This window comes from Leptidea sinapis, chromosome 18 (assembly GCF_905404315.1).
Source record: "Leptidea sinapis chromosome 18, ilLepSina1.1, whole genome shotgun sequence".
In the NCBI taxonomy this organism is placed as follows: domain Eukaryota; kingdom Metazoa; phylum Arthropoda; class Insecta; order Lepidoptera; family Pieridae; genus Leptidea; species Leptidea sinapis.
Genome location: NC_066282.1, coordinates 2,865,681 through 2,879,246, shown reverse-complemented (window position 1 = coordinate 2,879,246; position 13,566 = coordinate 2,865,681). Strand labels below are relative to the sequence as shown.

The 13,566-nt window shown below is 35.2% G+C and overlaps 1 protein-coding gene across 2 annotated transcripts in view; it reads right to left on the bottom strand.

The window, feature by feature from the left end:
* Nucleotides 1–456: 456 nt before the first annotated feature.
* Nucleotides 457–13,566, bottom strand: part of LOC126969473 (uncharacterized protein CG5098) — a 28,764-nt gene continuing 15,654 nt past the window's right edge. For both annotated transcript variants that reach the window (XM_050814919.1, XM_050814920.1), the window contains exons 5-8: nt 11,504–11,772; nt 8,773–9,696; nt 8,186–8,439; nt 457–7,890 (exon numbers count right to left, since the gene is read on the bottom strand). In XM_050814919.1, coding sequence (XP_050670876.1) covers nt 7,587–7,890; nt 8,186–8,439; nt 8,773–9,696; nt 11,504–11,772 — 1,751 coding nt within the window. In that variant the 3' untranslated portion in view covers nt 457–7,586. The remainder of the gene's footprint in view (nt 7,891–8,185; nt 8,440–8,772; nt 9,697–11,503; nt 11,773–13,566) is intronic.

Here is a 13,566-nt window from a genome sequence, read left to right as displayed (position 1 = left end):
AAGAGAAGAGATATAGAATGTTTCCAGGACGATACGACATGGTTACACCTTCCTTAAAGTCCGGCAACGCTCCTGTGCTTCTTCTGGTGTTCCAAGATAATGTGGGCGGCGGTGATCACTTATCATCGGGTTACACGTATGCGCGTTTGTTGTCCTCTTCCATAAAAAAATGTATGTCTAAAAAAGCACAAAAACTAATGGATTTAATTCGAATTTTGCATGAACATCAACGGAGGTCGGGACAATATATAGGCTAGATATAGCAAGTATTTTTGTTGGTTATAGTGTCCACGCCGACAACGTCGCGGGCAGCTTAGATTATCATAAAGTTGATACGGTCGTATGTTGATATATCACTTATCTTAAGTGACTGAACTGTAAAATGATCAGTTGCACATATTTTACATAGTTTTTAATAAGGCGGTCCAAAAGACTGGTTTTAAAAATAAATAGGAATTCATTTTAAACATGTTGTATTTGATTTTCTCATAAGGTCATGATAAATATAATTTATAACAATTACATTACTTAAAGTAATTTTTGCTGTACCTAATAGATAAAAATCTTACACAATTTACATAATATTATGTAGCTTTGGGCTTCATCGTTCTATCACTTAGGTACTACCTCATCCGAATAAAATACATACGTTAAAAACACTACTGGCCACATCTACTGTAAATTTGTACCTTATAATCCCCAAATTAAAGTCTATATTTGCTAAACTTAACATGATCTCAGACATAGACTAAGGAATATACAGAGCATTTGGAACTAAGCAGTATGATTGTTAAAATGTATACGTTTTTTTGCTTACCTACAAACTTGTAACTTGCCTGTTGCTATATAAATATATTTTTTTTAATTTAATTTATTTATTATAAGGAACATAAAAGTTAATACAATACTATAGCACCCATAAACCACTTGGGTTTGTGTGGAATGCCGTACGTTTTACAACAATATAATAATTGATGACCTGTATAGTACATATAAATAAAAGTACCTATTTTGTTAGTATTAGAGTTATTATTTTCGACATAAGGGCCGCCTTTAGCGGTAAAAGACTCCTCCATTAATTTCCACTCGTCCCTGTCTCTTGCAATTCTTGTCCACATCTTTTTTATATATAATCCCTTATAAGATGCTCAGAGAATACCTTTATTTATTAACGGTGTGTGTGTATGATGCAGCTACTGTACTCAATAACTTTTGTATTAATTTACATTTACTTTTTTGATTTACTCGTGTAAGGCATTGACTATTTGACATTGAATATATTTGTTGCATCACTTTACATATTATATTGCAATCGAAATGATTTGTAAAACGATTGAAAATGTAAATCTTGATTTAAAAGAGTGGCAATGAGTTTCTTGCTACTTCATCTCGTTAGCTCAACCCTTTACGAAGTAGCGGTAGATTCAATAAGAAAAAAATATTTTTGGTTGACATTCGTAAGTCATCACGACCTGTATAGCCGAGTGGTTAGCGATCCTACCTACTAAGCTAGAGGTCCCGGGTTCGAATCCCGGCAGGTGCAAGCATTTATATGATGAATATGGATGTTTGTTTTCGAGTCATGGATTTTTGAATGTATTTATGTATGTTTATATGAATTTATGTATGTTTATGTATATTGTATTAAATATATCATTGTCTTGTAACCTTGTCTTGTAACGTCTTGTAACACAGGCTATATATGCTTAACTTGGGGCAAGATAATTTGTGTAGAAAGTGTGTGTGTGTCAATTGACAATAGAAAAAAACAAAATATACTAAATAACATAATATAAACAACAGAAAAAAAATCACGAACCAAGACGTATTATTAAAATGAATATCAAACGAACACACTGCTCCGCCGAGCAAATAATCTAAAACTTTACAGGTTGTTGTTTAAAAATATATTTTCAATTTGTATTTCAAATTTGCCTCTGTAATGCTATAAATAAAAAGAGGTGTTCAGATTATTTAATAGCCTCGGAACAATATCCCCCTTATTCATAATGGTCCGCTAACTTTAAACAGCCGCTTAGGAGCGTTTTTTCTCATTCTGACTTAGGTCAATAGAAGAAGACAGAGTGAGAATTAGCAATGCTTTAAGTTAGCAGACTATTATGAATAAAGGGGTATATATTTAGTGGTTCTTTCACCATAATATGTATTCCTACCTCCAACTGCCTCTAGTCTCTTGTTAGATTTTAAACGAGTTTGAATGTTGTGATTTATGTCAATCTGTATCTACAAAAATCACGTCTGAGTTTAATTAGTTTGAAAGGTTTCGTTTGAATGTCATTTTAACAAATCCACAATGGAGGTCTAACCTACATCATTACGAAATGTTTTGGGCATAAACCTAACGAGAGTTAAGATGTAATCGAGTATATTAAAAAAAATGATTTGATGAAAAAGGAAGTATATTTTTCTTTTATTGTATTTTTGGGGGCTGGAACGAGACTATCGTTAATAATACCCGTAAAGTAATAATGTTATTTTTTTTTACATCTCACATTAATCTAAATCCAATATTCATGTCGGAATATTATTTATAAGTTTCTTAATGATATTAGATGGTCTATTGCTGTTAGACAACCGATAAAAGCAGGCCAGGAATATTAGTTGACAAGCTACGTCTCACTTTGTGTCAGTGTGCATGAATTGCTCCTAATAGAGGTTAGTTCCAGTCAAATTTTTTTCGACGATTTCACAGCTGTCATAGTCTATCTAAGCGTATAAATTATTTAAGATCCAAACCCTAGTATTTTTCGGAACTGAAATTACTTGTGTAAATAATATTATATTGATAAATACGTTTAGTTGACTTATCCCTTCTGTTAACCGAATAAAATATTTGTAAGTTTTTATATATACCTACTAATTCCAAGTGCTCGTTGTAACCTTCTTCCCGTCTGAGTCGTTTTAAATTTCACCACAGCACAGCTGTTTATATCCAATATAAGCTTCATAACAAATTAGGCTAATGTAGTGTTTTATACAAAATAGTTGTATTAAGTCAAATTGCGCGAAACTTTATACTCATTTAGCCGCTCAAACAAAATTGGGCACATTACGAGATGAGGTAAATCCACCGATATCCGACCACCATGTTATTTTAAATAGGTACATATATTTCACTAGACGGTATTATTGGTCACGTTTGCGAACTAGTATAGTTCAGATGAAGTGCTTCATTTATAACAGTAGGTAAGCGTATATATTTCCGTAGCCAAAAGATGGATTTAATAAGATACACGAGCATCTCTACACCTGGATCACCGCATTAATACGCGGTATTCCTTTTAATTTTCGTCGTCTAGTAATTTACCTATAGCAAAGTATATATTTAATGAAAGACAATGCTTGACACGAAGATATCTCAGAGCGAAAGTATTGGCTGGATCGAATGCAATCAGTGACAATAAACGTGGATGGTGTATTAACACGTTTTCTGGGCTACGGACCTAGGTGAATTAAAAAAATACTTAACCCACAGCTTACAATTCAATCCTCTCTTTAAATATAAAACGAACCAACCCTATTTGTTGACTCTAACCATAAAACCTATTCTTGCTATATACAAGCTAATATTAAAATAGCTACTCTCATTTCTAAATGGCAACTAAGTTCATAGACGCATATATTCATATCAATAACGTTTACTTCTATAAAATAATAGCTTCGTTACAACAAGAACATTATGTATTTATCACATTTGCATATTAAGTGAAGTTCACAATAGAAAATAAAAAAACTGCCGCCTCTCCTGTGCGACTGCTCTTGTAGGAATCACAAAGATGCTAATTCGACCTAAAAGTTATTATATGCTATTCATAGAACTCAACAATCGCATAACATTTTTGCTAGTATGCATATAAGCATGATACTGCTTATTTCGATGAATAAATTATACTCAATAAGGCAAAGTTCAATATTTGTCACATTTACCCTAATTTATTGCGGTTATATAACCAGGGCAGTCAAATGTATTATTTCTGTGTTGTCACTCACGGACGAGTAAAAAAAGGAGTACTCCGCGCCGTGATATAAACAAGTGAAGCACCTTTAAGCTAGTGTGTGTGTAGTTACGGGGGATACCAGCTAACATAAATTATGTCCCGTTATTAGTCATAGTATTATATAGCCACATTATTTTTAACTCCGATTTTCTAATTTCTGATAGTCAGATTATATCCTAAATTAAAAATTAATTGGTTAAGTCTTAAGTCTTAACTTAAGACATACCTGTTATCATAAATCACTGTATCTTGAAACAGATAATGATTTATCTACTTAGAACACCATTACATGGATTACCCAATTCTTCGGGTAAAGTTTCTGTTTATTTACCGGCCACACTGGATATTACTGTCCGTCACAGACGATGGATGGCAGATGTCGTAATGGCGGCTGATCGGCTTATATTAGTGTAAGTGTGTGCGTGGGGCTATGTATTTACACCTTAACTGGCTTGTTTTGATGCTTCACTGTTATGTAGGTGACACAGAGTCCTTATTTTTTTACTAGTCCGTATTGTCACTATAGTTTAAATATTACTTCAAACCCTAATGACAGTACCCAAAAAGTGAAACAGTTCTATTCATTCACTACTACTATGTTGAAAGATAAAAGCAAGGTTTTTAGTATGGAAGAGGAAGACAAATGATCATATGGGTCATATGATGTTCAGGAGATTGAGATTGGTTTGTGAAAAACACCCAGATAAAATACAAGTATTACTTAAATCAGTTACATGCAGTACTAGCACAAGAATAGTGAAAATGAAATGCCCAACAGTTGGTGAATATTAAAGTGTTGATTGACAATTTTTGATTATCGCTTCATCAATAATTAATTCGTTTATAAAGCAACAACAGCAATATGCCTTTAATTTGTAATAATTGTTGGCATTGTTGAGTCTCTATGCTCATTCATAAAAGGCATATCTTTAAGATTGATTTAAGTCAATGTTTGTAGACATTCAGAGTTCAGAGTTCTATACACAACACAAATATTCAATTAAAATTTGATTTTTGTCTTAACATTGTAAATAGTCAGAAAGGTAGATAATAAAAAGATAGATAATACCACAAAGGTGGTTTAATGAATGAATATAATGTTCATCACAAACAAAATTAAAAAAAAAAATCTGTCAACCCAGCCTATGTAGTTTAATTTGAATACAGGGATGAGTTAAAATAATATGGACATACATATATTGGCGATAACTCATACCGTGGCTGGGAGGGTACATAATAATGTAATTTAAAATTACTGTTAATACTGTCAACATAATTTGATTACATACATCTCAGCGCCCCGATGTTCACATCAGCTATTTACATCAATATGTACACATCCCATCATAATATTATGATACTTATATACAATTAAAACAGTGTTACCAATAAATTAGTTTAAAAACAATAACAAATTGTTTATCTACATTTCACATCACTTGTTCGTATGAAGGTTTCATGAAAAATATTTGGTGAAAACAATTTTTTTAAGAAATACATCGATAAAGTAAAAAAATTATCATACATTTACTTGGCTTGATCAATTACTCCCATTATTCCTTTGTTACTTTAAAGCTTCCAGCATAAATCAAAAACTTCATTAAGTAGAGGTATTTTATACATAACACAACTTTGCTTACGGATCATCGACTTTGAAGTCAACTTTAACCAGACAAGTGTCACATGGCCTAGCATGACCTCATAGTCTCACTGAATACCCACAATATAAATCACTGCCTAGGTTCTATTATGCTCCAATTCATGATAGCTTTAATTTGTAAAACCAGCTTTTCAAATAGGACGTCTATCTAACGAGAATAAAAATATAGATTACACAACAAGTGTGTTGTCTTAAAGTATTACCATATAGTAAGTATAAAATCAGAATACAACAGACATTACTTAACTAATATCTATGTCCAGATACAAATATTACTCTTCAGTTCCAATGAAAACTTGATGTTAGCGCTCATGTATAATAATAAGCACAAAACCAGCTTTGATTTAATCTGAGAAGTCTATCAATTATAATTAGAAAATATGGAAAATTATTCAAGAAATAATAATGAAAAGGCATAGAGAAAGTATCATATTTTGATAAAGTCAAACTGATGTAGATGAGGAGAAATTGCCACCAAACCCATCTCAAGTTATTTATTGATCAAATGGGTCAAAATAATGACACTTATAAATATAAAAAAGATACACTTAATTTATTTTAACACCACTTTGGAAAATTTCTTGCTTTATTGAAAAGAAGTGGCAAGAGAGTCATTGCCACTCTCTTAAATCAACATTTATAGCTTAACATTTTACAAATATTTTAATAACAGTCTATGTAAAGTGATGCATAAATATCAAACATTTAAACTTAATTATGGGAAAAAATTTAAAAATTAAGTTAAGTATGAAATTATAGCCTGAAAATTAATTAAATACCATTGAGAATACATCAATTCACAAATACTGTTACTAAATAAAGTTATATCTGACACATTTGAATTATTAGAAGTATTTAAAGAAAATATAGGTTTAAATTTAATATCAAAATCAGGGTTCTCAATTAAAAGTGGTGCCTGCAAAAAAGCAGGATACATGGACAGTTCACTTTCCTAAACAATAAGGATGACCCGCTCCACAAAGCTGCTACAAGGAAATCGGATTAAGGCAATATGATATCTCAACAAAGATAGTAAGGTAGTCAAGATATATCCAACCTAGTTTAAATATATGGAAAATGATCTACTACTAGTTCTATACCCCTGTTCCAGTGATGAAGCCAATCTTTAGCCGAATGAAATCAGTAATAATTATTAATAATTTATGTCAGCCATCCGTGAGAACATGAAGTCCACAATTGACAAGCTTTACATTTATAAATATATATTAACCATTCCAACCCAATGTTCACAATCAAAATATTTCATTGAAGTTACTGAGATTCAGCGACAAACTATAACAGCTTATAGTACATTCCGAATTTAATTTATAATGTATGTAACTTTTAAAATTTATTTATAAATCTTAATACAAATATATTTAAGCTGTACCATTTACATATTAAATTGTATATTCCTACTCCAAAAATGAGTCTATGCTTAACTAACTCTTAACTTTGTAGAATCAAAGCTGTGGGTCATACATTTGTATGTATTTTAATACACTACATTGTATTAAATTTATATGTTTTTGAGTATTGACACAGTATTTTCAACATACATTGTTCACAATATTTGTTACTTTTGTTGATTTTATAAACAGGTTAAAATTTAAATATCCAACACATACATACCACACAATGCTTCATTCATATCACACATTAAAGAGATATTTGTGCTAATACACAACTGCTATACATAACTAATATTATCCACGACAGACCTACTCACTGTAACATCACATATACATCTTACTCACTGGGAACTTGCCACTTTTGCTAACTGCACATCAAGTTTGCTCGTTGGTCCAAAAACATGATTCAAACCGAACAATTTTGGCAAACATTTAATGGTAACTGATTTCACAATTTCATGAGTCACAAACACTGAAACTTTCACAGAGTGTATGCTAGACGTGACGCGGACAGATAGCTTTGAAGTTCTCATCATCCAGATTCCATTTGTTGGAGGTAGCACAGGGGAGATGAGCTCTGGCGCGGCAGGTTCGTGTGGCACAGGCAATGGGTGCCCCGGCTGTGGAACAATGCGCACACTTGGAAGCCCGGGAACTCCACACCGCAGAGGCGAGGCCCCAGAGCCGAGACCCGGCTGCAACCAGCCCTGGCGCCCAAACTGCACAAGCTTCATGAAACCAAACCTCTGCACCACCATCTGTACTGGGAAACCTCTGCCTTGAGGCTTCATCAAGTGATCTATAATCAGAGTGAAAAGATCATGCAATAAAATAGAAAATTTGAGATAGTGAAGCTGACATCCACAAGATGGAATTTAGGATTGGCTTAGTCTGTTAAAACCTCAAGAATCTCTAAATAGTGCAAAATAAAAATTGCAATGTCATTCATTATTTAGGTGTCATTATAATATAATGTGGATGTATCCTAATATTTGCACAAAAAACAATGTATTACAAGGAATCTCATGAGAAAAGCTAAAAGCAAAAATTATTTTGAATACTTTATCTACCACTTAATAAATCAATTAAGTTACCTGTACTCCTCACAGTTAAAATCAACAGTGTACGGTCCAAATAAGTCCCCAAGGCCATTGTAATGAGGTCCTCTTTCACAGAATGCACATAGCCACGATACGTCCGGTGTGGAGGCATCATACCGAAGACCAAGTGTACTGGCATGGAGCCCCCGGGCCTTCAGACTGTTCCTCCATTCATCAGTTCGTCTTTCTTCTTCTGTTGTGGCATTAACAACAGCCACGGAAACGGGCGAGTCACGCCGACCCACAATCTGCAAATGTTATTGTGTAACATAATAAGTCTTCTCAAACATCGAGATACATCAAGAGATTAAAATAGCGGAACAAATAAAGATTACCTAATTAGGCAAAGTAAGAATAATACGGAAATTCTTTCTTTTGGTACATGTTGCACAGTAATTGTGGCCTTGAATTATGAATTAGAATTTCAATGTTAGGCCATGATGGTATAGAGACAGAATTGCAAAACCCATTCATATTTATTTGATTTCTTTTTCAAAAGCACACACTGTTAAATCAATGTAATTCTAAGTCTGATTAATAAATACCTATTATTCAAATATTGAATGAGAAATAAATGTTACCTGTATGTATGGTCCTCTGGAACGACTAGAACTAGCGTTGCTCCCTGAATCATACGCATCCTTGGCAACACCGTCTTTTCTTCCCTTCTTCTTGGGCGGTTTTCGTCTCGGCGCTTCATCTCCCGTCGATCGTCTGTTTGTACGTTTTGATGCTTTCTCACCTTTGGTTGGTGCGGATTTTCTTCGCTTCCTATTTTTCGGGGCGTTTTCCACAGTACTTGGCGGTTCTTCAATGCCCGCAAACATTTTCTCAAGCTGATTCTCAACTTCGACGAAGCTGGCCGAAGTTGGTTCGGCTGTTTTCGTTTCAGACGATTCGGCGGGCTTTGCTTCCGAAGGTGATTCAACAGGCACGTTTGACGATTCAGAATTACGCCGCCTCGGCGCGGCCGCACTTGCGGGCTCTTCCAGTTCTTCTTTAACTGGCGATTTCGGTGGTGACGTATGAGGGGATTTCGTTGGTGATATCACTGGGGTTTTTGGTGGGGAGGATATAGGCTTCGGGGAACTCTGTGGAGATTTTTCAGGCTCGGGGCTCGCGAGGACGCTTTTGAGTTTGTCTATCGTGACGGGTGTTTCTGGCTCAATGTGTAATGGCTCCGGGGGCATCGTGTGTTCTGTGTTCGCGATCATAGCGGCAATGTCGTCAATGGTTTCAGCCGAGCCTGATCGTGATTTTCTTCGAGTGTGCGGCTCGGGAGCCGGATCCAGTTTCTCAGTGCGTTCAGGTCCATTTTGATGCACGTCACCGTTTTCTAGCGCGGGGTTATCTTGGGGAAAACTCTGAGGTGTGGCAGCGTCGGTCATTTCAGCAGGCGCACATTTCACGCTGCCTAGAGGAGGTGGCACCGGTACTCGCAGCGTGCGCTCCGGTTTTCGTTTCCGTTTCGACCCAGGTGGAGCTCCACAGGAATCTGTTGAATCCTGGAATTGTATAAAGTTTTATTTAATGAGAAGTGACAAGATCAGACCTGTTATACATTTCAACGGATTGGTTCCATTTGGGTTCTTGAAAAGCCAAAATATAAGCAAGCAATTGTGAAAACATGAAGTGTCAGTAGAAGTAGATCAGTAATTGCACTCGCTCGTACCCTTCATAACCGAAACCAAAAAATCCTGAATAATTTATTTTATCCAAGATATTTGTTACTATACGCTTTGTATTAGTTTCACTTGTATGTTTGTAACTGACTCCTTTAGACGCGATTTTGATCCACTTTAAACGGCCAGATTTCATTGAAACTTTGTAGATTTATCGAGGACTGATCACAATACACTAATTTGATGAGATTATTCCATTATTCAATTTGCAAATTAAGATTTATGTCAATTTATATATTTATTATCTATAGTCGATAAGGCAGGAATTGTTGTTAAAGTACTTAAAGTTTTAAAAATACGCTTTATATAAAATTCAACTAAAAAATAGAAAATAAATTTATTCTTTTTATTTTATTTTTATTAATTTTTTTTTTTAATAATTCTGGTTCAAGAGACATCACCAAAATATAGTCAAACAAAGTGTGCAAGAGAGAACAATTCTAAAGGAAATACAGCAAGAAAAGTAATGTGATTGTAAAAGACATAAAAGGCATTTATTTTCTCAAAATTGATTCCTTAGAATTATTTTTGATGTCATTTCTAATAATTACTAGATACTACTACCGCTTCGGAAACAAATGGCGCTCTGAGAGAGAAGAAGCGGCGCAAGAAACTCTCCCAGCATTCTTTTTTTGCGCTTTTTTCAATAAAAATATACAATATTGTACAGTCATTTCTATCGCTATAAAATAATCACAATATACTCCCAGGCTGTCTGATCATTTAGTTATTCAGCAGTGGAGTAATAGGATTTACGACAGAGCCATTTTTTTTTTTATAAAACATTTAAATTTATTTAAAGATAATGCCTGAAAAGTGGCTGGGACTTTATTATAGAAGTGTATACATTTACCCTTCAAGCTATTATGTATCTTATGAAGCCTACTAGAATTAGTTACAAGCAATCCCTTATTTCTAGTGTTATTATAATGAAAATCACTATTAAGAGTAAAAAGGTGACGATTTGTTGTATTATTACTGAATCCGAAATTGATTGACAAGTCGTAAACAGTACAACCTAACGGCTGTTCCCAATATACTATCTACAGCTAGAGATAAATTACTACCTTCTACTGTCAGTAATTAGCTGTCAATGATCTGAACCTGTCCCAATATACCCGATAAGTCACTCTAATCGCTTAATATTGGGACGCGTGAATTGCAATTTCCATACAAACTTCTATCGCTGGTAAGCTATACGTCCCCCCATTGACAGACAGTGGGAGGTTCCTTTGCACAGGATGCCAGCTAGATTATGGGTACCACAACGGCGTCTATTTCTGCCGTGAAGCAGTAATGTGTAAGCATTACTGTGTTTCGGTCTGAAGGGCGCCGTAGCTAGAGAAATTACTAGGCAAATGAGACTGAACATCTTATGTCTCAAGGTGACGAGCGCAATTGTTGTGCCGCTCAGAATTTTTGAGTTTTTCAAGAATCCTGAGCGGCACTGCATTGTAATGGGCAGGGCGTATCAATTAGCATCAGCTGAACGTCATAAAAAAGAACAGCGTAAACGGACAAGGTGTGTTAACGCCGATAAGTTTATTGGGACAGAAAAGTCAACGATAGATACGATTTTTATCTCAAGTAGGCCACAACATATTGTGAGTGTATCATCAGCGGAGGATACCTCATTGGAGGAGGGAGGCGAAGGTGTGGGTGCCGCTCGGCTGTGCACGATGACGGAGTGCGGGGAGACGGGCGCAGTAGAGAGCCGCTCGAGCAGCGCGTCGACGCGCGCGTGCGGCGGCCGGGCGTGCCGCGCGATCAGGCTGTTGATGGTGGGCGCGTCGCGCACGGACAGGGCGGGCGTGTGCGGCGACCCGTTCCTCGACCCCACCGTGAGGTCCACGCCGCCGCGCGCGTACGCCAGCAGCTCCTCCGCGCGCACCAGCTTATCTGAAGTGGGCGATACATACATTTATCTACACCCATGCTTTAAATCCTCTATCAAAGAATCTGAAACAATTAGCTTATTGCCAACATTAAAACACCCAATGTTCTAATAACCATTACATCATCCAAACGAGTGTTGTAATGTTGTACTGAATTTCATAACAACACTCCTATGTTTTTTTTTCGATCCCCTCATGCTCAAAGAGTTTCAACAGACAGCCACATTCTTATTGCTCGATGCGTGGTATCTGTATGAATTTCAAATAAAGAACATTTTCATTTACCCGCGTGCCACCCTACCAGAAGTCGCGCGCCGTATAAAAAGTAGGTTATTCGAATCCCCGCCATTTTTCTTCGATATTTTTATTGTTTTGTTTACAAAAATTGAGCGATTTATTTTAAACGCTTCAAAAAAACATAATATTCAAGTGAATTTTAATTATTGCTCTATGCAAAATGTAAATTACTGCTAAAATAAATAATTCTTTCATTAATACTTAGTTTATTTGCATATAATCAGTAATGGATGATATTAGCTTACTACTAGCACTTGCTGTTTTAATGTTAGTAAGCTAACAGTTCCAGAATCTTTTAGAGGATTCAAATTCTGGGTGTAGATAAAGTCTTGCATGCAACTGTTGATAATTTAATAAGAAAACACTCATGTGATACTATTATATATATTACATTATATTAGCACACTATTATATATATCACACTCAGCTTCGCCTCGTGTGATAAATCCACATTCGTGTTTTAATACCCCTTATTACACAACAGTTGCATAAAAAACTATTTTATTATAATACTAGCAATTAGGCCGTCTATAAGCCCTCACGCAAATTTTGTCGTTAACTATCGTCCTTTTATTTCTGAATCGAGACTACCATTACATCATCCAAACGAATGTTGTAATAAAAATCCATAAAATATTACAACACTCGTTTGGATGATGTAACGGTTACTAGGACTGGCTTTTTTAATGTTAGCAGTAAGCTAAGTGTTTCAGAATCTTTTATAGAGGATTCATATTATTATGGGTGTAAACAATGTCTTGTATGCACAACTGTTGATAATTAAGTATTAAAACACTCATGATACTACTATCACAATTATTCGCGTTTTATAAACCATAACCCACATTCGTGTTTTAGTACCCCTTATTACGCAACTGATAAATAACTATTAACATAGACCCCTCCCCCCCTTGCCACATTAGATGTAATTGTTCATATATAGTTAAACAATAACAGCAGATGTCTATTATACTCAACTTTGCTGAATAGTGGCGAAACTCACATCGAGACCGGCTTGGCTCGTCAACCGATTTTGTTCCATGATAACGGAAGACCTTACGGTGCATTCCAAACTAGCCAGACTTAGCCCCAACCGACTAATATTTTTCCGCGATTAGGACAATTTTGTACACACATAAAATATAATTTAAAGTAGCAATACAAAATGCCTTTACAGAGTTTATTGAGACCAGCGGGCCTAACGTGAACTGTTATTGCGATTCAATTGACGACCTAAAATAAACTACTTCGCTATATCATTCTACGACGTCTTAAGTGCTATCCAATTCTATCATAAACGAATCTTAGCGATTCAGATTCATGAACTGCATCGGAATTGCATCGCTAATTAAAAGTTGATGGTAGGCCTTCAGTTCTACCAATAAGGACATGTCACCTTCCCGTGAAATGCAAAGATAACAATAGATGCTTTGATTAAATAAGTATATTTTAATATACAAAAAAAATACGTACAAAGCACACATGTCGGAAGTAAAACCTG